This window comes from Cornus florida, unplaced genomic scaffold (genome assembly GCF_030987335.1).
Source record: "Cornus florida cultivar Cherokee Brave unplaced genomic scaffold, ASM3098733v1 CherokeeBrave_3.0.0_Hap2_Chr04, whole genome shotgun sequence".
NCBI classification, from domain to species: Eukaryota; Viridiplantae; Streptophyta; class Magnoliopsida; order Cornales; family Cornaceae; genus Cornus; species Cornus florida.
The window spans coordinates 88,934,900-88,958,642 of record NW_026775574.1 but is presented as its reverse complement, the minus strand read 5'-3'; the positions used below and the strand labels follow the sequence as shown (position 1 = coordinate 88,958,642).

Sequence of the window (23,743 nt, the reverse complement as noted above, 5' to 3'; positions counted from 1 at the left end):
TCATTATTAAATATACTCCACAATAAAAGGTAATTTCTGTTTCGAACTACAAATGAGCAAGAGAAAATTTGAAAAAAATTACAGAATAAACAATAAAGATGCGCAAAAATGGAGATGACTTTGAAAAGAGCCTTGCTCTACAATTGAGAAGGAGATGAAAGAGATGACATTTTGAAATTATTTTTCATTTTTGTTTCACCTCTCATAAATGTTTCAGTTTCAATTTAATCCAATTTCACACTCCATATTTTCTTTGCTAATGTATTATTTTTTGGACATCAAAATCTTGTTATATAAATTTTGACACATCCTGCAATACTAAGTTTTCTTCTACATTATATTTAAATGCAACATATAGCTTAAAAAATTAATTTAGCGGCAAAAAAATTACTTGCTTCTCTGGTGCAATAATAAAGTATTGATTGTGATGTTGAAACTGAATTTAATGCGAATGCGATTATAGAAGATTCTTTAATAACATTTTTAATTCTATCACAGCATAACGTTTTTTTTTGTTAGAAAAATAATTTGTACAACATTTAACATGCTGTAAACATATCTGCCTATCTGTTGGTGCAGAGGTAATAAAAAATATTAATAAGAAAGAAAAGAATGATGATACGAGTATTCCAAGTTGTGTGGCCATCCTTGTTTTGACTTTTGAGTGTGAAAAGTTAAACATAGGAATGCTTATACCTTATGTGTAGCGTTCCGACACTGATACACACATCAAATTCTGTTTAAACAGTAAACCACAAGTACAGCGTGGACACAATCATATAGTAATATAAATTTTTTATTACTATACATCTATTTAGTAATATTATTAAAAAAAAACTTTAATTTATTTATAATTTTTATACTAAAAATTGTTCTGAAATGAATTAAAAAATGAAATTATATCATTATTGTAAAAAATTTTATATCACATATGCTATTATTTCACTACTTTGTCATAATAGTATTTATATTATTTTTAAGATTATTGGGTAAACTTATGTTAGAATTATTCGAGAAGTATCAGCGAAGTGTTCGGAAAGTGTTGATGAAGTATCCAGAAAGTGTCGCGAAGTGCCCCAAATAATAAAATGAATTTTTATTTATGGACATGTGAAGTGTCGGACACGTATTCGACGAGTGTTCGAGAAATGTCGATGTCCGACATTGGTACAAAACGGGTATGGCTCTTTCGTAAAAGTTTCCGTTCATTTTTTTTTTTTTTTTGGTAGTATTTAATCAGACTCAATTTTGCATATAATTCAACTCGAAAAAAAAAAAAAAAAATTACATTGCATATGTAGCCAGCCAAAAATCATATACACATCCATCTTTCACGGCCAATAATTTCTCTCTACGTCACCACCAACAGTGGTAGTGTGGTGGTATCTCCTACCTCCCGGGTTCAAGTTTCCACATGAGTAAAAAGGATGAATTTGTTGCCAAAATATAATAATAATAATAAATAAATAAATAAATAAAAGAAATAAAATCAACTAATCCCTCCCTCATAAGCCTTTTTCCAACATTCAACTATCCAATATGTAGTATCAAATTTAATTATAAGCGAGGGATGTACAAAGGTCATGCAAGCATATAATAAAAGGACTGCACCAGCAGGAAGTTTGATTCGAAGCTTCGTGGCGCTCTTGCTGCTTTTTCTCAAAACCAAATTACCAAGCATCAAATAGCGACATCACTGTTCTAAATGGATTACCAAAATGAAATGTTCCAAACGCAGCATACATGTCTTAATTCTAAGCTGATTTATGAACTTTAAAGCAAGTCTGAAGTACCTTCGACTTTTGCTCTTATTTATTAAATTTGTCCGCATTGTTGAATGCTTTCTTAATATTGAATGGTTCCTTAATTCCACAAGATTAATCAACAATAACAATTCTTCATCTTGTTCTTTTCTTCTTATTTTCATTTTATTAATTTTACTTTTTTAAAAAATATATATTCCGTAATCAATAAGAAATTGAGTTTATGGTCTTTGGCCTAATTACATTTTGGCTATATATATATATTGGATATATATGTTGGAGTTGCTTTGCAAAATCAACCGGATCCTCTGATACCAGTTGTTGTGGCAAAAACGCAAATAACAACGCTGTTCAAGGAATAAACACAGGCAATCACGAAAAGAAAAATAATAATAATAATAATAAAATAAATAAATAAAAATAAAATCAATCACATAATAACATAAGATGTGTATGGTTCATTCAAATCTTAGGGTTACGTTCATGGAACGCACCAAACAAATTCTACTATGAAAAAGATATGAAGAATTTTCTCTCAATCTCTCTCAATTGTTCTTTCTTGTGTTGGTACAAATTAATTAATCATATAACACGTATGATGTTCTTTTTTTTCTTCTCTTTTCTCCACACCTTAAAATCTTATTAGAGTTTGATATATATAGTCCCAAATAATTTGTCCTACAATACTATAAGAAATTGCATTTTGTAGAATTTAAAACCAATAAAAAAGTTAAAACACATTAAGAAACTGAATTATATGAAAAATTCATAAGTAAAAAGATGGTACCTTTCGTTTTTAGCACAACATATTGAGGCGTGTCCGGTGGTTTCTTCTATGGGAATTGAATTTGAAGTTTTTAGGATAATTTAACACATAAATTTGCACAACCAAGAGATAGTAGGAGGAGAAGATAAACAGATTTGAGATTTAAAACAAACAAGCGCATTCATAAATAAGACGGATTTAATTGCGAACAATTTGATATGCATTGGGAAGTAATGTTAAATTGGGGTATTTTTTTTTTTTTTTGGTCTTAGTAGGATTAGGCAACTTGATACTGGTTTAACCTTTTATATACATATATATACTCCATAATTGATGCCCATTGATACCGGTTTAACCTTTAATAATGTCAAAAGCCCAGTCCAATTTTTTTCCCGGTCCAAACAGTTTTTCTAGAGAGAAAATGGAAAAAGAAAATAGAATAATCACCGGTTTGCTGCATGAGCATATTTGAAAAAAATTAATATTCAGGTTCATTAGTTTTGCTGTTTCGCTTTAACAATAGATGTACTAGATCTGGCTAGTAGACTGAATTATACGATGACATGTTTGGTTCAATGTCTTATAAACAAATGTGGAGAAGTAAAAAATAAAAAATAAAAACAAATAAATAAAGACGAAGAAAATTCTCGATAAATAAAAACAAAGAAAATTCTCTTCAGAAAATTATACAGTAAAAGAAAGCTGGTTCTTAAAAAAAAAAAAAGGAAGGCAAATGTAGAATGGATATCCGAATGGGCTTCCTAAAGTGGTCTATTGGTCTTGCATTGTCAGCCTAGTGATTGCGTGAAAAACAAAATAATTCCCAATTATGAAGGGTACTTATTGAATGTTAGTAGTAATTTTAAATATAAATTTGTAAATTAATTTGTCAAATTTTCTCAAAATAAAAAAACAAAAGACATAAAGTTTACTTGTTCATCAATCAAACTATATTAATTTGTTCTCAACTTTTGTAAACATCTAGTGTTCACAATCTTCTTAGAAGTCTGTAAATAACTCAAATGGCCAAACAATATTTTATAACATATTTCTTTCGTCTCAAAAATAAAGAAAAAAATAGTTTCCAAATTTTCAATTTTTTTACATTTCCATTTTATTGCAAAGAATAGGAGAGAGAGAGTTAACGTCGTTAAGGTAAAGGTTTTCCTATCTTAAAACATATCTTAAAATGGGGTGTAGTTTTCTAACTTTTATTAAATTAGTTGAGGTGATTTAACATAAGTCATAAATATATCTTAAATGACATATGCTTCCTAATAAAATTAGTTGAGGTGATTTAATATAAGTCATAAATATATTTTAAATGACTCATATCTGTTCCGTAAAAAATTCAATTTATGATAACTTAAAGGAGTTTTAACTTAGAGGATCCAAATCCACCCACATGAGACCCTAGATTTAAAGTGTGTTGCATAATAAACATAACAAAATGGGAAAAAATCAAGAAAGTTGTCTATGAATGTTGCAACACTTTTTTACCAAACATGTTTTTATATTTTTACTTTAAAAAATTTTGCAAAACTTTTTTATTAAATATGTTTTCATATTATTACTTTAAAAAAATTCAAAACAAATTTTACATTAGCAAATATGCTTTCAATTACTATTGAACACACTCCACAACAAAAGATAATTTCTATTTTTGAATGAAAACATAAACAAACTATAAATGAGCAGAAGAATATTTGAAAGAAATTATCGGAAAAGCGCCAAAGATATCCATAAATGAAGAGGAGTTTGAAAAGAGCCCTCAAATTTTGTAAACATATCTTTACAATATTATTAGAAGTCGGTAAGGTAGGTCAAATGGCCAAATAATATTTTATAACATACTCCTTCTATCTTAAAATAAAACAACATTTTTTATTTTTTTGGTTACATTTCTATTTTAACTTTCTAGAAATTATAAAAGGTAAACATCACATCACTATAAACCCACTATGAATAAATTTGGTAATTCATTTAATACCAATATGATAAAAAATTGTTAAAAATGTGCTACATAAACATAACAAAATGTTAAAAAAAACAAATTTGTCTATTAATCTTATAACATTTTTTACCAAACTTATTTTCATATTTTTACTTCAAAAAATTTTGCAACACTTTTTTATCATACATGTTTTCATATTATTACTTTTAAACATTTTGCAACAAATTTTACATTAGTAAACATGTTTCCAATTTCTATTCAAACGCACTCCACAACAAAAAATAATTTATATTTGAAATGAAAACATAAACACAGTATAAATTGAGCGGAAGAAGATTTGAAAGAAATTACTGAAAAAGCACCAAAGATGTCCATAAATGGACATGACTTTGAAAAGAGCGTTGCTCAACCATTGAGAAGGAGATGACGTTTCGTTTCAGCAATATTTTTTTTTGCAAATGTATTGTTTTCTAGTCATCAAAATTTTGTTATATAAATTGTGACACATCTTGCAATTCTGAGTGTTTTTCTACAGATTCATTTAAATGTTAAAACTACATTTCATGCATCACTTCCATCCTTCGGCGAGATAGAACTTTCCGTTCATTCTTTATGGTGTTATCGAACACAATAAAACGCAGTTTAACAAACTAAATGTAGATGGTTCTTAAATTATTTTAATTAGAAAATACAACGTGAATTTAATGAGGTTAATAAAAAGAGAAGAAAATAAAATAAAATAACTTTTTTTATAACATTTATAATTATATCAAAGCATAATAGACAAATAATTTTTTTATAACATTTCAGTAAATAGCATGCTGTAAAAATCTGTTAACGCGGGTGTAGGTGCAAAATTTCTCCCTATTAAAATAAATAAAAAGAAAAATACAACTCACTCAGAACAAGCAAATATAATACTCAGAGACAATTGTATAATACTCGATGTTTTTATTGGAGGTCTAGGCCTCTATTTATAAAAAAACAACGTGGTAGAATTATGGTAGGACTCGTCTGGTTTGTCCTCCAATCCATTCCATATATGACATTCTTTACAATTGTAATCCTTTCTTTTGTACAATTCTTTCCATGCAAAACTTTCCTTGCATAGAATCTGCTTTCTTTGCTGAATCCTTTACCTAGCAGGATGGTTTACCTTTAATTGAGATTGGGCTGTGTGTGGGCTGATCCAAATGATTCGGTAGATGGGCTTGGAGTTCAACCTTGGCTCCACGGGCTATTGACCCTTCCATTGGGCCTAAATGAGATTGTATGCATCTGGGCTTGGTTAATGGGCCGTATGGCCTGGGTCAGCAGTCTATATGGAAGCAAGACTTTGCCTGGGCTTATTCCGGATTGGGTTCTCCCAATTTGGGCTTAATACCGATCGGACCCTTGCTGTATCTACTATAAATTTGTAGTGTGATGATGTGGACTATTCTTACTAGAGGGGGGATTTTCTCCCTCCACACTTTGCCCCCAATTCCCTCTTTAATTGGACTACGACTCCTAATTAAAAGGGAATTGAAGTTGCACGGTTGCTAATTCTACAAAAGACAGTTCAAGGTGTGTCCATTGCCATTCTGACTAAAAGGCCTTTTCATAGTTCATTCCAGACTCTGCGACGTTCACTGTGCTTATTGCTTCAACGTGATCTCAGGTTAGTTCCTCATTCATTTGTTTAATTTCTTTCACATCATGAGCTCCTCATCCACTCACGACCGTACAGACCTTGTAGATTCAGATTCCACACCTTCTTCTTCTCCCAATCTCATTAGGATCCCTCCCCCTAGGGTTTCTGACCTCGTTAAATTCACAAACGATTCAGTTGTTCAAATGGATGCCCCCCTTTCACAAGCTGAAGTATCCACTTCTAGGTTAGATTGTATGTTTACTAAAGAGGAGAGAGAGGTAATTTTGTCTGTTCGGCATATCAAGTTCTCTATTGAGTCTGTAATAGAGGATTATGAGATTCCTGATGGGGTAGACATTGTTGAATACCCAGAAGGGGCTGATTTCAGTTCCAGCGAAGGCGTAGGGGACAATGAATTGTTTCTATCAGTTGGGCACCTTAACGCTCTCGGTTCCCTCTTCACCCCTTCTATCACATAGTCTTCAATAAGTTAGGACTTGCCCCTCTCCAAGTAAACCCTAACTTTTTTTAAGTGGTCTCGGCACTTCTAGTTCGCCGAAGGCTGGAGAGTCTTGACTTGACTCTTGCTAATTTACTCATTACCTACACCATCGCTAAGCATGGGACTGAGCTTGGCCGTTTCTACTTCACTTCCCCTCTTCAGCAGAGGATATGTACCCCTTCCTCCGAGAAGAAGTGGAAAGAGAGGATGATAATTATAAAGGGGAATTGGTTTGTGGATAAATCGAATGCCCTCCCTATTCCTTGCAAATTTGGGAAGCTAGGTATAGAATATCTTCCCCCATTCCATGAAAAATGATCTGGTTGTTTCCCCTGTCAGGTTTTATTATTTCGTCATACTTTTAAATTTTTTGGTCTTCTTTCAGTAATATTCCCCTATTCAGCAGCTAAGAAGAGACTTGTTTTTCTCAAAGCACAAGTTTAGAGCGAGCCCCCTTCTGTTGAGGAGTTACTCACTTCATCCAACCTTCAAGAAATTGCTTCCAGTGCCACAGCTGCAGACCTTATGGATTTGGCACTTTCATTCTTTGATAGCTTCCCTCTGACTGAGGAAGAAAAGCAGAAAGCTGAAGCTCTTAAGTAGAAAACTAATGAAGAACAACCTCTGCTAGTCATTAGGTTGACTGAGCATGTGAAGGAGGTAGATGAACCTCCTCTTAAGAAGATAAGATCAAACCTTCCTTCCAGTAGCAAGGGCAAAAATATCCACAAAAACAAGGGGAAGAAGGCTGGGAAAACTGACCCAAAGGAGGAAGTCTGGGATTATGTTCAAGCCGAATCTGGGGAACCTTGGAGACCTGTTTTCTCAAGGGCTAACAAATCAATCCTTCACTCCGAGGATTCAATAGTCTCTGACCCCTCTGTTGCCTTGGCGGTTGCTTAAGGGATGTAGTTACACAAGGATGAAGAGATCGTTGGGAATCTGGGGTTGGATTAGCTACTACTGTGATATCCCTCGGATCCGAGACACAGGTTAATCAGGCTCAGGCCCAAACCCGAGGGATATCAAACAATTAAAGTATTTTAAATCGAACACGGAATACAAAGTGAAATAAGAATTAAAATTTAATAAGTTGGAAGAAACTAAAAGAAAATCCTTGTGACAAAATTAATCAAATCCGATAATCCAAAACTCCATAAGTTTACAACTCGGGAATCCATCCATTGGACCCCTTATTAAAATTCTCAAACCAAAACTGAAATAATAGAAATAAAATCCAAAGCTAACATAGAGAAGATTCCTACATAATTGGAGGAATGAATATCTGTATCTGCTCTGCACGTCCGAGTTCTAATCCTGGAACTGACGAACACCTGAAAAATAAAGGAGTAAGTCAGGCCCACATGCAAATCCTGATCTATTATAATCCAAGCAGTAATCTGATACGCAGATACATCCTAAGAAGACTCAACAATATCTAGAGTAGTCCATATATGTATATAATACACACTATAGGACGCTCGCTAGTCCAGTAGGTCTGTCTCAGCCTGAATAGAAGGCAACATGCGAATACACACCCGAAGGTGGGCATGAGTACCTAGACCTACCATGGAACAACACCTATGTCCAGTTATCCATCCTAGGCAATATACGCACCCTAACCATGGTCCTGAGACTCAAGCTCATACCATGACACATATAATAAATATATAAAGTCCGTACTCCTCCTAATACAGAATATCATCCATCTGTGTAGTGGTCTGATATATGTATAACAAATCCATCCTGAAACCATAGTAGGTTATTCAATTCACAATTGATATGACACACGTAGGCGATGGACTTAACCTTTATGATTAATCCATACCTTAATCCAAATTTAGGTAGGGCTTAGTGTCTGAACTAATCCGTACCTAGTATGGCACCGTCCCATACCGGCGCATACTATCCTCCAGTTTACATAGTTAATAACACAGTATAATTATTTATTAACCACATCTCAGAATAAGCATAAATATAGTTTAGCATGTACACAACCAATTTATGCATCCAATATAACATTTAGATATCCCATTACAGTTCTTTATATAAATGAAAAGACTGTACATTTAGCTCCTCCAGTTAACATGGTTGATGAAAACAGTATCAGATACTAATCAACCATACTCCAAAATTTGCATAATTACAGTTTAACATGTGTATAACTAAATTATGCATCAAATAACAATTTTAGAATCCCAGTTCCAGTCCTTTAAATTGATAAATTAAGATTATACAATTTACTTCTCCATATAGTACCATAACTGATGCATTGTATAGCAGATTTTAAACATTAGTTAATTCCATCTAAGGACACATATATTTACACAGTTATATGCTCTTAACACAGCTGAAAACATGATTCCTAATTTAAGATCATGCAGAAAAACCAATTACTAAAACAGTAAGCAGTTTAATGTAAATATTCAATTATTCTTCTACGAGTCCTCTATTTGATTTTGGATTAATTCCCATCCTCTATAACTGAATGTGAGCTTGCTTCTTAACATTATTATAAGTCTCAAACACTTAATTACAACATTTAGTAGCTTTAAACAGTTCCAGAAAATTCAATTTCAGCCAAACGAACCATAAAAACCAGTTTCTGGACGTTTTAAGAGAGAGCAGGCTCTAGAAATTAAAGAGCCTGCTCCTTTTTTCTTCAGAACAGGCTCTAGGCTCTTTAAAACTGGCTCCACACACCAAGAGCCGGCTCCAACCTTCTAGGAGCCGGCTCTAAGGGATCTTAAGAGCCTGCTTCCTTTTCCCTTAGCAGCCTTCGTCCGTTTCGTTGTCTTCTCCGATTCCTGTGAGTATCAGTTCTCTGTAGTAACTTTTAATACATGTTTTAAGGTCTAATCCAATTCCAGATTGATTATAAAACAATGATATACAATCAAAACTTGAATTGAAAATAAATTGCTACACAACGGAGCAAGGTTATAAAGTTACAGTTTTATTACTATCTTTTTGAAACAACCAAGAACATGTTTAATTCCATGAATTTATACATTGATTAAACATGCATAAAGGTTATAATTAAGCCTTAGATTAATCCTTGGAGTCTTCCTAAACATGCACAGAACACAGATTAAAGAGATAGAGCAGAACAAGACTTACCTTGAGTTTCACTTTTGAAACTCTAAACCACTGTCTCTGAAGTTTCTGTCCACGTTCGAGACTCCTGTTCTAAATCTCAAGTGCTCTAGGTTCAATCCAGAAGCACTCCATCCAGTGTATCCTTGAACCTCTCCGTCAACCTTACCAGTTTTCACTCTCTGTATCTCTCTGTCTCACGGTATACGCATCAGTGAATAGGGTTTTTCTGTGTAACCCTAAACCAACGTATAATGCTGTATTTATAGGCTTTAGCACAACCCTAATTCTAATACAAAAACCAACCCTAAGTCGGCTACATCCGTGTAAATAAAACCCTAATATAAATATATATGTGCCTCCATACAGTCATGTTAAAACAATTTAAATATAATTAACTTAATTCAATTAAAACAACTAAATTATATCAGTTAAATAATTATCTAATAATTAATTCAATACAATTTATGCAAATATAAACAATTTCAAATAATGCAAATATAAGCAAACCGCTAGTTAAATAAATAAAACAAATAACAACAATTAAATAAATAAACAACTAAACAATTAAGCAAAAATAAACAAATAAACAAGTAAACAAAAATAAATGCAATGTAAACAATATAATAAATACCAAGACTATCCTTTTAAAATTAGGGGTGTTACAACTACCATCCGCCCCAGTTGATGCTGTGAAGGTTTATTCTTTTCCCTTCACTTGCTTAATTCTTCAGATTTCTTTTCACCGTATATTTACTAACATTGTTATTGTTGATTATGTAGAGTTTGTACCAGACTATGGCATTGTGTGCCACTGCTGAAGCTCAGTCTCTTTCCATTAATAAATTGGAAAGAGACTTGGGCAATGCTGAGAAGAAGGCTTCGCATTTTGCTATGAATGCGAAGATCGCTTCTGATGTGAGGGATGTCTACAAAAATCATTTGGCAGCTTCTGAGGCGAAGGTGGAGACTCTAAAAGCTGAAGTCCAGCGCTTAAATGATGCCATTGGTACCTGCATTACTGCTGGGAGGCAAATGCAAGGACGCTACTCCACTATTGTGCATTTATCCAGTGCAAAGGCTTTTAGGTTTGGCTTCAGCCAGGGTTCTGGTTACAAAGCAAAGGATCCAGAAGCCTTTGGTGCTGACATGGAAGTGTTCTTCATTTATGCTGAGGGTCCAAAAGCCCAAGAGGCTGAGGTGCTCTTTGCTAAGATGGTGAAGGCTCATCTAGAGGATCATCCAGCTTCAAGCTTGCCAGCTCCTCCATCTTCTGACTTGCCAGCTCCTTTATCCACAAGTCCAAATGTAGTGGATGCCTTTGACTCTGCTCCCTTTGATCCAAAAAGGATGTAAAGTTGTGTAACTTTTTTTTTTTTTTTTTCTCCTGTTTTGAAAGAATGAATGTAGAAACTATATATTTTTGCTCTTGAAATGCAGTAACTACATTTATTCTGAAGTTTCTTTGATGCTTGTGAATGCTTTTGGTTTTTACATTACTAAACTGTAATAATGTGCTCCTATCTTCAAGGAGGAAGGCTCATTGCCTGAAAACTTCATACCTATTGTGGTCCGAAGCAAAAATAGGAAAGATGATAAGAAGGGAATCCCTTTGACTGTTTAATTAATATCTGAGGATGGTTCCTCCGTCTAGTATTCTAACCGTCAAGGGAACCCTTCTTGCCACTGATTTGTACGGCATAGATATATCAATACTTGTTTTCCTTGTATTATTTCGATGTGGGACAAAACTTTCCAAGAATTATATACCGTTAGTCCATTAAAAAAGAATCGATGGGCCTGTTGCCATAGAGAACTTTTGCCCCCAAGTTGGTCTTGTACCTTACTGTCGTAGCCCCGGACTTAAATCGTCCGAGGTGGTATACTCTTTGGCTAGGAGCCTGAGAGGAATTGTATTGCACCGAACTCCTGTTGTCCGAAGTGATATGTTCCTCAATCACGAGCTTGGGAGGAGCTGTACTGCGCCGGACTCTTGAGGTCCGAAGCGATGTGTTTGGCTATGAGCCTGGGAGGAACTATTGTATGCCGGACTTTTGAGGTCCGAGAGCTGTGTTCCTCGGCAATGACCCTAAAAGGAACTGTATTGTGTTGGACTCTTGAGGTCTAAAGTAAGACGTTTGCTTTGTCGCGTCACTCATAGCTTCGTTTTCACTTCGCACGCTCTTATCTCTCTCGGCTACCACTTTAGAAGATAGTAATGAGTAGGGTTTATTTAGAATTGTATATATAATATGTTAAATTGGTAAGTGCAATAACATGACAAGGGATAATAGGAGTAACTCCATATATAATCGGGGCGGAGGTACCCCTCCCCCACCCCAAATCCGGTCAGTTTTTTTTTCCCAATCTCTATCCTACCCTATTTAAATAAACAGTTCTCTAAACCCATTTTAAACGGGACGGGGTGGGGGTGGGGCAGTTCCAACTAGATTGGGGTAAATTGCCATCCCTATTTGTAACAGTTGTAACCCTAGTACAATGGATTTCTTAGAATAAAAAAAGAAAAAAGACTAAAAAGGGGGAAGTAATGGTGATCAAAATCTCTTCAATTCTAGTACAAGGAAAGTTAATGTAACAGTTGTGTATTGTCTAGATAGAAAGTTACTACCACCTACTACTAAAAATATAGATAGAAAGTTAAAGGTAGTAGAAAGTTAGTAGCCCCAAAAATAATTTTATTGTAAACTTAATTTATCGTCAAAAAATTCATAATAAATTTTAATTTGGTCTTTCAAAATATTTATTAGCCCAAATCAAAAAATATATATGTTACTTAATTTGCATATCGATCTCATGTCCCATGCCTTCGTTGAGGTTATGGAAGAAGCTTGGTACCTGGTTATATTTGTTTTTTGGAAGTTGAAAGAATTACACACACACTCTACTTCTACTGAGGTTCGTACTTCCGACCTCCCTTTGGGAAGGAAGGGGTGATACCACTGGGTCAATTGGTCATTTGGTGATCGATGGTTATATGTTAATATAAAGTTATATGGTCTAAGACAAATTAACACGCATCTTAAATTAAGTCTGGTTCAAACCCATAAAATATATTTGTATTAAGAGTAATTTTTAAAAATAATTAATATACTCAGACATGCATACTTCTACAAAATTGAACCATCAAAGCTTAAGATTTTTTTTTTTTTTTTTTTTTTTTTTTTTTTTTCGGTGGAAAAATGGAGGACATACCACTCAAGTCAAAACCTTTAACTAAGTTATATCACTATTTATATATTTTTTCGACAATATAACAAATTTTAGCAAGATGGGGTAAAAAAATATTTGAACAAATGATTCGTACAATAATAAAAGTTAGGATTGCTAAACATGAAAACACTTGGTCATATATGTATTTGATTCATCTCTCTCAGTCCTCTGGATTTTTATAAAACCAAGAATGAGTAATGGATTAATTTATACAATTTACACCCAGCACTTAATGCTGGCCAAAATAATAATAATAATAATAATAGTAGAGAAGCTGTCCAATTGAACAAGGAAGGGAATGCGCCAGATGGCATTCAACCATTGGTGACTGAAATGCTGATGTCACTGAAAATGAGTAGAGCCTGGGTACAACTCTATAAAATATTGACCAGCAAATGGGTCTAGGCCACATGGTTGCTTTTATCAATTATTTATTAATATCGTAATATGTCACAAAGATAAAGATACACATAAATAAGTAGTAATGTGTTTTTTTTTTAAACTACGAAAAGATAAATGATTTTTTACTGCAAAATTTCAAAGTTGTTTTACAAAAACAAGATAAATTTAATTTGCTTTAAATTACAAATATATTTTATTTCTTGATTGAGAAATTTTTTATTGCTCATTTGTTATATAAATATGTATTTGTCTTGATAAGTCAAATCCATGTGATTGGTAATAAGTTACTGAGTTTTTTTTTCTTAAAAAAACATAGTTTATGATTCGATTCGATTCTAAACAATAGAAATTCTGATTTTAATTTTAAATTTTTATGAATCGTTAAGAATCGATTCAATACCAATTTAATCTAAATTTGTAACGAATCAGATCATATACATCCTTAAGAGTTTATACTATAGGTAGGGCTGATTGATTAATTATTTTTAATTTGTTCTTTAGTTCTCATGTGGAAATTAAAGCACTGGACTTTTTTATTTTATTTTTTATATATCTAATTGGTCTTTGTAATTGAGGGGGAAGTGCAGAAAACACCCCTGAAGTATATTTTTCGTAGCACTTTTATCCCCTATTTGAAAAAATGTGCAATAAACACCCCTAATCTTTTAAAATTGTGCAAAATTACCACTCCGTCAGAAATCTGTCGTAAATTACTGCTGTAATACCTATTTTGCCCTTTTACTCTTCCCAAAATGTCCAAGGGGGTATATATGTTACGAATCTCATAGTGTAGGTGTGTTTTATGCACATTACCTTATATATATATATATATTATTTTTTTCTCTATATTTACCCCTTTAGTGTTTTCTCTCTCTATACTTCTTCTAACATTTCTCTCTCTCTCTCTGTCTATTTTTTTTTAGCTAGAGTCAACTTCTTGTATGGCTGGAGGGATAGTGGGAATATTGATCCGGCTTTGCTGGTGGTGAGAATGCTTGGTATGCTTGCTTGTCTGTGAGTATTCTTCTAGTTCTAATCCTAGAGCCTCATTCCGTCAGTTGAGCTCTTTCTTACTTCTCAAACCCCTTTCATCTTTCCTTTATGCTTACATACAATAATATTACATGGAATCTTCAACCTCAAGAAGTCGTTCTTACTCATATGGAAGGGCGAAAGAATGTTACTGCCATTGTAAAGTTAGAAGTCCTTTAAAGATTTCAAATACAGAGAGAAATCCGGGTAAAAGGTTTTATGGTTGTGCAAACTATAGAACTGGTTTATGTGGTTTTTTAAGGTGGAAAGATGAAGAATTGCCCGAGTACTACCGTAAATTAGTTTGGGATCTTATGACAGAGGTGCAAGAGTTGCAACAAACTAAAACATCAACAAGAATTTCAGAAGCACCCATGAATGTGAAGGATGAAAGGTTATTGGAGTTAGAAAATATGATAGTAGACTTGAGAAAAGAAGTGAAAAAAAATGCTCCTACTGTTGGCGGAATATGTTGTGGTTCATTTGGCATTTTTCTCTTTGGCGTTTTTACCTGTATTGTATTTCTTAAGATAGTGATGTGAATTTCTTATTTGACTTCCTGTATTGCATGCTTGTATTTTAGTTTCTATTGTATTTTAATGCCTGTATTGTGGTTCTTGTATTACGTGAAATATTGCATTCAACTTTAATGCTTCAACTATACAAATAAAAAACTGTCATCACTAAACATTTAACCAAATCAATTCATTCATCTAACCTGTCATTAATCATAACCATTCAATTAGTGCAAACCATATATATCAAACCATTCAACTATACCAATGCCAAATTTTTCAAACCATTCAAAAAAAAAAAAAAAAAAAAAAAAAAAAAAAAAAAAAAAACATACAATGCACATCATAAACTTGCAGGAACTGGAATAATTAATTTACCAAAATAATCATCCTAAACAAAACCCAATTTCACCTTCAGTAAATGTACCACTTTCAACACACACACAAAAAAAAAAAAAAACCCATGTAAAACCATTTTCATCAAGTCATCCTAGTCAAAAAGTAAGCAGGCCTACACAAGTCATCCTAGTCAAAAAGTAAGCTGGCCTATACAAAAGTAATACTAGTCCCTGCAACTCCACAACTCCAAAAGTAGTACTATTTTCACCATCTACACAAAAGTAATTGTTGTAGTAATTTAAGTCATACACTACACAGTCCTGTAGTCAAAAAGTAAGCAGGCCTATACAAAAAGTAATATTAGTCCCTGCAACTCCACAACTCCAAAAGTAGTACTATTTTCACCATCTACACAAAAGTAATTGTTGTAGTAATTTAAGTCATACCCTACACAGTCCTGCATATATTGCTGAGATACCAAAATCCATTAATAGTCCCTGCAAACTGGCCAACAAGTAATGACCTGGAACATTAAACAAAGTATGAATAAGAACCCGATCAATGCAAACTATCCTAAAACTAAATGCAAACTGTCCTAAAAGTAAAAACACATAAATGCCACCAGTTTATATAAATGTCAATTCAATGCAATTCAATGTGTATAAGCATCTAATTTTGTACTTCACTATTTGATTCCACATTATGGGTTATATTCTTACAGGCTGTTCAGTATTATTTGATCCACTCTATAAGAGAGGTAGGAGATCCCATTTACTGTAACATGGGATTGAATGCAAATTGAATACATATTTAACAAATGCATTAGTATTTTCATTTGAACTGAGCAACCTGCCCGCCTGGATGGCTCTACATCATGGTAGGGGTGGGTTTGTGGGACAAAATATAAGATAGTATGAGGTCCTTAAATTGCATAATCATTAATAGTAAACATAACGTTCCACATGAACAAATCCTTTTAGCATCAAATGTTATGGATTACAGTTAACATTAAAAATAAAAAAATATCATTGTTGTGATAGATTTCACTGTTTGGACTGATAACAATATATCATTCATTTACTTTTGTATGTCACAGTGTATACTCAAAATTGTGAAAGATTTGCAACCTGATGGTATTTCCAACTGTCCCACCAAAAAAAAAAAAAATTCCACTGTATGTTGCCCCACCCTTGACTTTGGGATGATTTTGAAAATTGTTTTCCTTTTCCAGGGTGTTCGTGGGAAGAGGATTCCCCTTCCCAAATATGTTCTATTGATATCCTTATTCTGGAGATGCACTAATAAAGAAACTAGTCTAACATAATAGGCTTGATCCAGAATATTGGGACAATGACAAATAAAAGGAAGGAGTATGTAGACACATGAGTGAATTAATGGTTAATATAACAGGCCCCAACAAACTAACCTGGTAAGAAAGAAAAAGAAAATGAAAATATTGAATACAAACTTGTACAAAAATAGAAACAGAAAACGAGGGGGGATAAAAATAGATAAAATTTAAAAGGAAAATAAGGTTTATATGGCTTGTCTACAAGCATCATATGCTGACATGTCAACATATTTCCCAATTATGGTTTTTGAGTGTTATAAAGAGAAATATTATGAGAATGATTAAATTTTTAATTTCAAATCAGGTTTATATGACTTGTCTACAAGCATCATATGCTGACATGTGAACATATCCCCACAAACACTAAAATAAAGTTTGTATGAATTTCTACAATTTATAATAAAATCAAACATGCAAGGCAATAAAAGGCACAAATAAGTATTATGTTAATGCAAATACCTAATACCACCAGTCTTGGCTGTCTTGGGTTGCTTGTGATAGGAGAGTAGGTATGTCAACAATTTGAGATTGTGTAACATTAATAACCTGTTTATACAGTTTTGAACAATTAATTATGTCATATTAAAGGCACAAATAAGTATTATGTTAATGCAAATAGAGTGTTAAGCACAATATATCTCACTAGTTGTGATTGGAACATCTACAAAGTTGGAAGTCCTAATGTCAACACTGCCTAATGCACCCCTTCCTTGTGTTGTCAGTCCACTGCTACTACTGCCCCAACCACTGCCAAATGCACCCCTTCTTTGTGTTGTCACTTCACTGCTACCACTGCCCAATGCACCCTTCCTTGTATTGTCACTCTAATGTTACCACTACCCCTAGTCTTTACTGTTTTTCCTCTCTTAGTCCTTCTAAAAGTCCCATTACCTCTTCCTTGTGTTGTTCCTGCTGCTCTTCCTCTCCCAATCCCTCTAACAGTCCCATCACCTCTTCCTTGTGTTGTTCCTGCTGCTCTTCCTCCCCCAGTCCCTCTAACAGTCCCATCACCAACTTAATTCTTAACATCTTAAATGTCACCACTAGAAATATGCAATATTCCAAGTTGAGGGTTTGAAGGCCTGCCTCCCTTGCTTCTTGGTGGTCTAGACTCTACTGGTTGATTTTTGCAGGTCCTTGCATTGTGATCATGAGCTTTACACTTTCCACACACAATGTATGGTCTTTGTCTGAATATATTTTTTGATTTAGATGTACCTTCACTATGAACTTTCATTCTTGCTTTCTTTGGCCTTCCAGGAGGTTTCCTAGTTATTGGAAAGATTAAAGGCACAAGTGACAGTTTCTTCATGTGCCTAAGGACCAATGGATTGATCTCGAATGCATATCCCTTCAAAAATGTTGACCTATGGTGGTAGGCATCAACATATTCTTCAATAGGTAGTTTTTTCTTAGTCATAACAGCAATGGCATGCTTGCATGGGATACCTGTGACATTCCATTCCCCGCATGTACAACTTATCTCTTGTAGATTTACAGACTCATTGTCAATCTCATCTTGGACATCATAACAAGATAGTGAAGAAAAATATACTACACAATTCTTTGATTCCTTCTTGTTTGCCAACACTTTAGCCTTTGCAGCTGGACACAAGAGCCCTTTTTGTTGTTCCATGTATTCCCTCCTCTCATGAAACCTTGACATTAAACCCCTTCTAATCATCTCAAACATTGTAATGATAGGTTTGTCTCTTGCCTTTAATATGTGTGAATTCCATGATTCACACATATTATTACTATTAAGACAACACTTGGAAGCATCTGTGAACTTAGACTTGGTCCAAAACCTAAATGGGATTCTGCACAACCAGTCATATGCCTCACCATTGAGTTCCCTTATATTATGCATATGTTTCTCAAACTCAGGTTTATTGAATGCATTTGCAGCATTCCACACCATTTGCTTCAACTCCATGCCTGGATATTTCTTCTTAAAGTTCTCATGCAAGTGCCTAACACAAAACCTGAGATCTTGACCACCATCCAAAGATGCAAGTGTGTCCACCAAGCCCTAAAGGTAACATATAAAACAATTTCTCAGTTAGTTTTACATATAAACTGCATTTAAAAAAAAAACTGAATAACTTCAAATAACTGAATTACTTAAAAAATAATAATAATAACTGAATTACTTCAAAAAAAAAAACTGAATAACTGAATTACTTCAAAATAATAAAATAATAAAACAAATTTACCTTCTGTCTGTCTGAAATCCAAGTTATTGCTTTGTGGGGACTAATAACAACCATTAACTCCTCCATGAACCAATCCCAGCTGTCTTTAGTCTCTGCTTCAACAACAGCAAGTGCAATGAGATAAAAACTGCTGTCTCCATCTCTACCAACAGCATTAAGCAGAATCTGATTATAAGGAGTCTTCAAGAAACACCCATCCAGTCCAATAAAAGGCCTACAACCCTCCTTAAGGGAAAAAGACTCTCTCAAATCTTGTTGACATCCCATCAGGCTCCAACTTTGTCTTTACTTTGCAAACACTACCAGGATTTGTCTTCATTACAAGGGCAAAATATTCTCTAATTTTGGAAAACTGGTGCTCATGGTGACCTTCAATAATCTACAAGGCCTTCCTCTTTGCCTTCATCACTTTGAACCTAGACACTTCAATCTCCAAGTTATCAGCAACATGGTGTTGGATACCATCATTTTTCCATTCAGGTAGCTTCCTAAATTTGTGCACATACTTCTTTGCAATGTAGGTAGAAGTTGCTTGCCTATTTATCTCAACTTCAGGGCAATCAGGATCATGAGGTTTAATTGTACTTAGCTCAAAGCTGCCATTTCCTCTCAAAGAAGCATGTATCCTTCATCCACATCCATTCACACATGTAGCAGTGACCCTTGTTCTTTCATTCTTCTTAAACCTTGTATCATACCTGTTAGCAATAACATGCTCTCTCAAGACAGCTTTAAATTCTTTAGCATTTGTAAACTTCATGTCTATAACCAATTCTTTGTTCCTTTCATCCCTTGCAATTTTGGTTTTTGGTTGTTTAGGTGCACTATTAATCTCTTCATCATCAGATTCACTGTGAATACTCTATAACTCATCACTTGGTGCATATAGGGACACATCATCCAATTCCTCATCATCCACTTCAATATTACCAAACTCATCATTCTCAACATTCTAATTTTCAGTATTGCCATCACAGTCAGCATTCTCATTCTCAGCATTTTGATTTTCAGCATTGCCATCATTGCCAGCATTCTGATTTTCAACACTGAAACCACTGTCATTATCAGTGTCAACTTCTTCTTCCACTGATCTAACAGCTTCATTATCCTCTTCATTTGGCTTGCTGACATAAATGTGGATCTGTGGAATATTTTTGTATGTCTCAAACATAACCATCACACTTAGGTCATTAAAAACTTGTAATAAATGCCCATGGATGAGATCCTTGTAGAAAATCTTGCTATGTGCATTCAAATGAAGGCTTTTGAGCATGCCTTGAAGTTCAATGTATGACATTGTATCACTATCCACATTATCAAACAGCTCCAACTCACCTCTAACATACTTGTTACGCTTGTCGAAATTGCCCGAATGAGGCAGATGAATTAAATGACTTGTCTCCATCTTCTAAATAGTTACAAAGTACACAAAAGCATTAACAATGACTAAAACTTTGAAACTATCCATGCATATCAGAGCGGGATCTATAGATCCGTCGTACAATATACATGGCATGGATACTAAAAAATATGGTTAGTATACATGTACAATAAAGAATAATGTGAAAATAAAAAAATAAATTAAATGACTTGTCTCCATCTTTTAAATAGTTACAAAGTACACAATAGCATTAACAATGAGTAAAAGTTTGAAATTATCCATGCATATCAGAGCGGGATCTATAGATCCGTCATACAATATGAATGGCATGTACACTAAAAAGCATGGTTAGTATACCTATACAATAAAGAATAATGTGAAAATAAAAAAATAATAAAGTTATTATAGATATGCAATATAAAAGTCTGTATACATGTACAATAAAGAATAATGTGTAGCAATAAATAATAAAATTGCAGTGTGTTTGGAATAATTATTCAAAGACAAGAATAAAAAAAAAGCCTAACTTTTTAGGCTATGTGGTCCACCATTATAAGAACCACCAACTCTTAACCACATAAACAAACAACAAAAATATATAAAATGACAAAAATGTATTGAATGAAGATAGAACTAGCTAATTTGACAACTTATAGTAAATATATATATACATATATAAATAATCTGTTATGCTAGGGACCACAAAAACAATCAATATGTTATGCTAGGGACCACAAAAGCAATCAGAAAAAAATTTACAAATATTATCAATCCTTTTGTAGTTGTGTGTGTGTGTGTGTGTGTGTCATGTAAATTCAACTCCTGCATTAGCTGTGAAAAGAAACATGATCTACCATTCTTTTGGCTCGTTTACAAATATTATCAAGTTCATTATATTTAATTTATCTTATTCAAGGTTTCCTGAAGCCAACAAACAACAAAGAAGTAAAAAAAAAAACACTTATAGAAATAGCCAATTTGACAACTTATAGTAAAAATATATATAAAAAAATAATTTGTTATGCTAGGGACCACAAAAACAATAAATATGTTATGCTAGGGACTACAAAAACAATCAGAAAAAAATTTGAAACAAAAACCCTAACAAAGAAGTAACAAAAAAAAAACTACTGTATCAAACAAATACAAATTTAGCCTTTTGGACAAACCACTGTAATATGGATCACAAAATCAATCAATTTTCACAAAGTCAAAAGCAAAAAAAAAAAAAAAAAAAAAAAAAAAAAGGAGTCGTAGCATGTCAATTACAAAATAAAAACATAAAAGCTTAACTTTATAGACATATTGGAGAGAGAGAAATATATATATAGAAATCCTAACATATATCATAAAGAAGGAAAAAAAAAACCTTAACAAAGAAGGAAAAAAAAACCTTAACAAAGAAAGAAAATTACCCTAACAGAGAAGGAAAAAAACCCCTAATAGAGAAGGAAAAAACCCTAATAGAGAAGGAAATGTAGTGCGGTGATTTAACATAGAGAAAAAAAAAATACCCATCAATAAATTACATATATTAAAACTCTAATACAGAGAGAGGAAAAAAAAAAAAAAAAAACATAACAAAAGAAGGAAAAAAAAAACCTTAACAAAGAAGGAAAATGCAGTGCAGTGATTTAACCAGAGAGCGAAAAAAAATACTCATCTAAACTCTAATACAGAGGGGAAAAAAAACCTAATAAAGAAGGAAAAAACCCCTAACAGAGAAGGAAATAAAACCCTAACAAATAAGAAAAGAAACCCTAACAAAGAAGGAAATTAAAATCCTTACCGAGAGAAAAATCACATGGACATTAAAAAAAATAGAAAGATAAATAAGGGTTACCAAGAACTTATATTCAGGTTTCGTAGAAAGACACGAACCAACCTTCGATCTTTATACGATTTATACGTTTAGGGTTAATGGAACTTAAAGCTAGGGTTTTTGGTTTGCAATGGAAAATCGTGATCGCGATCGCAACCTAAGGCTAGGGTTCTGGTTTCTCTCTATAGAACGTGACCCCTCCTTGTTATGATGAGAATATGGATCTAGGGCTTCTGGTATCAAGAACGTGAGGTTTTGATTGCAACAGGCTAGGGCTTGTGGTCGCTATCTCAAGAACGCGAGACAGTGATGATGCAAATGAATGGAAAATGGAATGATTTACAGTTTTAATGAAAATGGGTGTCTGGCAAAACAAAACGACGTCACTTATTTAGTGTGTTCTTTTTGGTCTTTTTACAATTTTTATTTTTATTTTTTATATATATTTAATAAAATGCTTTAGTAAGGGTATTTTGGTCAATTTATGTTTTAAATGCGTGAGGGGGACCTAATTGCACCAAATTGAAACTTGAGGGGTATTTTTTGCATGGGAAGGGTGTGATATGCACTATATGCATACTTCATGAGTGTTTTTTGCACTTGACCCGAACATCTCCAAAAAGCCCGCGAGAAGTCTGTGGAGTCCTTTACCAACCTACTTCTTTTGATTTCAATTTGAGGATGACTTTGCTTCTTGGAATCTTAAGTGTGCATATATTCTTGCTCTAATTTTTATTTTTATTTTCTTAGCCTTTTGGATCAAAAGATGGATCTGGTTGAAAATACTTTATGGTCTATGTCTATTCTACAATGTATTCAATAATGACGAGTTTTTTTATTTATTTTATGATGTCATTAGTACACTTAAAAAACAATTAAAATTGAAGATATTTCTAATACATAAATCACACAATTATTTGCATACTCACTAAGTTCCCTCTCCATATTATTTAAATTTTATTAGTTGTGTCTCAAAGTCCATGTGGTTAAGTCTAATAATAAAATATTTTACAAACATCTCATAAAATGATATATAAGAGGAATCTTTACTTTTTGGATGGATTCATCTTGTCCTTCAAATGTCCTGTGAGAGAGTCCCAATAATCTGCTATTGAAATCTCGTCTTCAGAATTAAGATCTTCATTAGGATCTATACTATTTTGAAATTACATGAGATTTATTTATTCATTTAAAAATATAGTAATGCTACAAAGAGATTCCAATGGATCTAGAGGTTTTTTTTTTTTTTTTTTTTTAATTTTTATTTATGATAAGTCAAATGAATTATTTAACAAGTCTTCTCATGACTCTTAATAGCATTGCCCATAAAAAAAAAAAAATCATTAGGAAAAGAATCACCAAACAGGGTTGCTTCGCCCGGTAAATTACACCTTTAATAAGTTTTCTTCAGTCAAGCCCAATGTGGTTAACTTTTTTCTGTTTCCTTAAAAAAGAAACGGTAAGAATATTAGTAAAAAAATAGTCTTTAATGCTATGAAAGCTTTGTAACAGCTGTAACCCTAGTACAATGGATCTCTTACAATCAAAAAAGAAAAAAAGAAAAAAAGAAAAAGTGGGAAGTAATGGTGATCAGAATCTGCATAGAAAGTTAAACGTAAAGAAAGTTAGAAGCCACCAAAAATAATTTTATTGTAGATAAACTTAATATATGGTCCAAAAATTCATAACAAATTTTAATTTGGCCTTTTAAAATATTTTCAAAATCTTTATTAGCCCAAA

At 33.1% G+C, this 23,743-nt stretch overlaps 1 protein-coding gene across 1 annotated transcript; it reads right to left on the bottom strand.

Moving 5' to 3' along the window:
• Nucleotides 1-15,680: 15,680 nt before the first annotated feature.
• Nucleotides 15,681-19,067, bottom strand: LOC132305300 (uncharacterized). The gene is made up of 5 exons (XM_059802964.1): nt 18,801-19,067; nt 17,803-18,616; nt 17,438-17,579; nt 17,044-17,130; nt 15,681-15,756 (listed from the first exon to the last, which is right to left on the bottom strand). The coding sequence occupies exons 1-5, from the start codon at nt 19,065-19,067 to the stop codon at nt 15,681-15,683; spliced, it is 1,386 nt and encodes a 461-aa protein (XP_059658947.1).
• Between the last annotated feature and the right edge of the window lie 4,676 nt (nt 19,068-23,743).

Bases quoted from the DNA above. Each gene is read 5' to 3' on its own strand.
- LOC132305300 (XM_059802964.1), bottom strand. From the start codon at position 19,067: ATGGGATGTCAACAAGATTTGAGAGAGTCTTTTTCCCTTAAGGAGGGT. The intron at 18,617-18,800 runs GTAAATTTGTTT...TGTTACCTTTAG, and splicing joins GGATTTCAGACAGACAGAAG to GGCTTGGTGGACACACTTGC. The intron at 17,580-17,802 runs GTACATCTAAAT...TGGGACTGTTAG, and splicing joins AATGAAAGTTCATAGTGAAG to AGGGACTGGGGGAGGAAGAG.